This window comes from Sinocyclocheilus grahami, unplaced genomic scaffold (assembly GCF_001515645.1).
Source record: "Sinocyclocheilus grahami isolate Dianchi unplaced genomic scaffold, SAMN03320097.WGS_v1.1 scaffold5834.1, whole genome shotgun sequence".
Taxonomy (NCBI): domain Eukaryota; kingdom Metazoa; phylum Chordata; class Actinopteri; order Cypriniformes; family Cyprinidae; genus Sinocyclocheilus; species Sinocyclocheilus grahami.
In genome coordinates this window covers 1-4,609 of record NW_015510417.1, presented here as the reverse complement: position 1 = coordinate 4,609, position 4,609 = coordinate 1, and the positions used below count along the sequence as shown (strand labels likewise).

Below are 4,609 nucleotides of genomic sequence, written 5' to 3'. Positions count from 1 at the left end.
GCTGCACTTTTTAATGGTTTCAAACAATATACCGTGTGAAAATCTCAATAGATATAAATTGACTTGACATGACTTTATTTTCCTGTAGGGGGTGTGTTCATATTGCAGTTTGGACATGACCAAATGATGCACTGCTTAAGTGTGCGGTGTATTATTTAGAACTATTATACAATCAATGGTGGCACTACTTAAAGATTATAGATACGTCAAACAGGCTTGAATACCCTTTAATTATAGTCTAGAGGTTAAATGCTTCCTACACAAATAACCATTTTAAAGGTCACTTCAGCTGCTTAAGCTCTCCTAGTGTGTATGCTGAGTGTTACTTTAGATGCAGAGCATGTGGGAAAGTCAGGACCTCTTTACAATCACAACAACATTAGCATAAGATATAGAACATCTGCTGGACATAATCTCTGTAGTTGCTGCAACAATACCTTTTTTTTAAACGGGACAGATATATATTAAGTTACTTTGGTTGAAAGAATGATTTTTAAGGTAATTTGTTCTTTTTAGATTAGAGTTTTTTCTGTATCTTGAAAAAAAAATCATGCGCACAGATGTCATATTTAAAATGTAAAAGCTTTTACTTATATTCCAAAATACAAAGTAAAAATATAGAAAACTAAATATTTTTTATCCAATGGCTCAGGAAACACAGTAACTTTATACAAGTATTCAGAATACAAACTCAACAACAAGTGATGGAAATTAGAAATTAGTTAGCTTAAAAATCTCTTCATGTAGACCAGTGAGGGAAGGATTCACATTTCAAAAATAGTTCATATCTTGTAAAGCTTATTCCTATGACAGTAGATTCGCACTTGACCTGCTCCACTAGAGTACTCATGTAGCAAACCTGAGAATTACTATTTACTATCAAGGTTAAGTAATATTAGGTATCTGTTCCAGGATCACTCCTATTCATGCGTGTAAAGTGAGAGCAGGCTGGACCTGCATAATCTGTGATGGTTTACTGTTGTCTATGCTTCTTTCCTGTAAGAAAAGAGAAAAAATAATGTTTTGTTATACATGTTGTTTCATGTAATGTTTTGTTTATGTTCTAAATGTTATTTTATGTGATTTGTTATGTTCAAAATGTTATTTCATGTGATGTGTTTTATGATATATGTTATGTTATGTGTTATGTTATGCTCTAAATGTTATTTTATGTCATTTGTTGTTTAATGTTATGTTATGTTAAATTGTAATGTGTTCTAAATGTTATATTTTTGTTTTGTTTTATTCTATGGCATTGTGTTATTGTTACATTGTCTTCTAAATGTTACATTCTAAATGTTATTTTGTTATAAGTGTTATTATTATGTTGCTGTGTTGTGTTCTAAATGTTATATTATGCGTTTATGTAATGTTATGTTATGCAGTGTTGTGTTCAAAATGTTATACTGTGTTGTGTTTTAGTTTATGTTGTTGTTGCAATGTTAAAGAGTTCTAAATGTTATGCTGTTACCTAAATATATCATTTTATGTTGTTATGTTATGTTATGTTATGTTATATGTTATGTTATGTTCTAAATGTTATTGTTAAAGTATGTGTTCTAAATGTTCTGCTCTAAATTTTATGTTGCATTTTAAGTGTTAAAATAGGCTTCTATGTGTTGTGTTCTAAATGTTATATTATGTTTTGTTTTATGTTAGGGTATATTGCCATGTTACGTTATGGTGTTCTAAATGTTGTGTTGTTTTATATTATTTTCTAAACATTACTGTGACTTTATGTGTTCAAAATGCTGCCATCTTCTATATTATTTTTGTTGTGTTATATTATGTTGTAAATGTTGCTACATTATCTCTTCTAAATGTTATGCTGTGTTTGAAGTGTTATAAGATGTTGCTAGGTGTTGTATTCTAAATGTTATCTTATGTTATGCAAACAGAATTTAAAAGCATGCATGTACATTTATATTTTTTAAGTACCAAGACTTGATTAAATACCTACAAACACGTACCTCTATGTTTTTTGGGTAGCGGTCCTGCTAGTATGTAGTCGATCAGTTTGCTCACCCAGTTATTCTTACTTGGAAACGGTGCACAGAGCTTCAATCCCTTCTTTGTGACAAATCTGTGGAAATGCATTCATATTTAAATATGCAAACTCAAATACACCAAGTTTGCAGCACTTTGGAGGCATTTTGAAATGCGTGTAATGCGACTTACATAGTGGCAGGAATTCTGCAGGCTCCATCACCGGTCTGAATGGTGAAGGACATCACCACCCTCTGTGGGATGCGCCGGTCGCTGGTAGTTAAACAACAATCTGCTGCCCCATCGTTCAGAGCTGTGAAAGTTAAACAGTGCACAGAATGTTAACCATTGGCAGCATCAACAGTCTCACCTTAAAAAAAAATGTACAGAAAGACTGCAGAAAGTAAAGTAAAAGAATATTGTATGCATATTGTACAAAACACTGTACATTTTATCAATTATTACTTTTTAAACTACAAATACATTTCAAAACAGATTAGTTTAAAACTCTTGCAGAAGGATGTTGCTAAATAATTGTACATTTTGACTCACCTGTTGTACAGCTCCATAGACTGACGCTCAATATGAGCAGAGCACCTGTCCATAATGTCAGAGCGTTAGAGAACATCATCTTGTCCCTCTGTATGTGTTCCTTCACCTGTGCTCAGCAGATATGTGCCTCACCGCTGCTTGCACGCCCTTTATACGCTTCTGCAAAAACTTTCACTTTCTTTATGCTTTAAGGCAACCGTTTCCTGTAAATCCATCCCTATTAAAAGAGCCCTTTCACCTTCTTTTGTTAACTGGAAATGGTGGCGCCAGCCAGGGGATCCTTCATGTGAACTGGAGGGAGAGTTTCGACATGTTTTCTGGGCTTTTGAAATGTGCTTATCAGTGTCACTGCCTCATGAGAAACAAATGCGGTGAAAGTAAAGTCGTATTAGCCAATGTCACTCATAGCTGGAGGGAACAGGTTGCACATACAAGTGGCTTTGGGACCAATTAGATGTTTCTTAGATTAAGTGCTAATAGAAGTGTGAAATAACTCATTTTTAGATTTTGTGTGCGTTTTAATCAGAAGTGTCCCCACTGATTTTTGAGTGAATTAAAGTACATAAAATAAAATAAAATAAAATATTTAAATCCCTTTACAAAAAAAGTGCATGCAGCTATGGACTGAATTCACAATTGCTCAAGTGTCCACACTGACTTGTGAGTGGGTTCAAATACTTTAAAATTCAATTACCTTATATAAATAAATAAATAATATTTAGTGGAACTCTTTTGTCCTTAGTTCTTTTTGTACCAGCAAACTGTCTACCAGGGTTAAAAGACCTGGGGTTTATTTATTTTATGTTAAAATGTCTCTTCTACCCTTAACTGCCTTGGAGATGTAACATAAATGTGGGGGCTCATCCGGGATTAAAAATAAATGTAAAATGACAAAACCCCTAAAAAAAACTGCACTGAGATTTGCAACTGCTCTTATCTGCATATATCTATAATAGCCAGTCAATGTCTGCAGTATCTGAGTAACCTTATAAACACGCGTTGCATATGGTACACCAGTTATAGTCATCATGGTTATGAAAATTATGACTCTTTTATGTAACATATTAACTCTTATGAAAGGAACATATTTAATATGAAAGCTGACAAATTTTCACCAAACCACAAGTTGTTTGACTGACAGCACTGCTAATGTGTGGGTTAAGGTGTTTTTTGGTTGTAACCCAACATAAAAGCTGCATGAACATGTACCTGCTGTTGCCTACAGGTAAGCAATTCCAATGAATGTTTTTGGAAGATAATGATGTAACTTGCTTAGTATTGTTTTATAGCATTGCTGACTACCTGTATTTTTATGCTACTGTTAGAATTGCCATTCATTTACAGATCTACATTTCTCTCAGAGCAGCTGAAGTGTGGACTGAAATGGCCTGTGTTCCTGTGTTTTGGCAATACTGCAGTGTTATGTTTCAGGCGTGCATCTACATGTGGATGCTAAATATATGCATGGAATACAGCCAGCAAAATGTCTGAAGGCCTCAGACATGTGTTAATTGTGCAGAACTAAAGTCTGTTTAAAAAAACAAAAATGCCCGTATCCTGAAATCCTGCACGATTAAAACTTCCTCAAGAACTGTATCTCCACACACAGTCAGGTCTTCATTCTGTGCTGTAAATCTGAGTGTATCTTTTGAGCTCTAATGAAGCATGAAGAGGGGAGCAGATGACTTTGATCTGCTACTGAGTTCAAGCAGTTTGATTTCTAACTACAGCTGCATTCAGTTTTCACTCATTACTTCAAGACTGTCAGGGAATGAGCCATATGCCGTGTCACTTCCTATATGATGGCTCACTTCCAACTGGGCCGCAGTAACTTCAGCAGGTCCAGAGGTAATCAAGCCGTAATCAAGCTGCTTTATCTCATAAGGAAGTGATAATGAAATTACAGACAATCAAGACTAATTGAAGGCTAGTCAAAATTTCTCAATGAGCGTTTTTTTGTGTGCATGTTACAGCACCACATTTTTTTAAGTGTCTTAAAAATATATATATATACACGTATATACACAGTATATATATATACACAGTATATATATATATATATATATATATA

The 4,609-nt window shown here is 34.0% G+C and overlaps 1 protein-coding gene across 1 annotated transcript; it reads right to left on the bottom strand.

Moving 5' to 3' along the window:
• Nucleotides 1–599: 599 nt before the first annotated feature.
• LOC107577357 (C-C motif chemokine 19-like) lies at nt 600–2,744 on the bottom strand. The gene is made up of 4 exons (XM_016263439.1): nt 2,539–2,744; nt 2,179–2,299; nt 1,971–2,083; nt 600–996 (listed from the first exon to the last, which is right to left on the bottom strand). Exons 1-4 carry the CDS (start codon nt 2,615–2,617, stop codon nt 974–976), a joined length of 336 nt encoding a protein of 111 aa, XP_016118925.1. The 5' UTR covers nt 2,618–2,744; the 3' UTR covers nt 600–973.
• Between the last annotated feature and the right edge of the window lie 1,865 nt (nt 2,745–4,609).

Coding starts and splice junctions, on each gene's coding strand:
- LOC107577357 (XM_016263439.1), bottom strand. CDS start 2,617: ATGATGTTCTCTAACGCTCTGACATTATGGACAGGTGCTCTGCTCATA. Junction 2,084..2,178: donor TGCAGAATTCCTGCCACTAT/GTAAGTCGCATT, acceptor GCATTTCCACAG/ATTTGTCACAAAGAAGGGAT. Junction 997..1,970: donor GCTACCCAAAAAACATAGAG/GTACGTGTTTGT, acceptor CTTTTCTTACAG/GAAAGAAGCATAGACAACAG.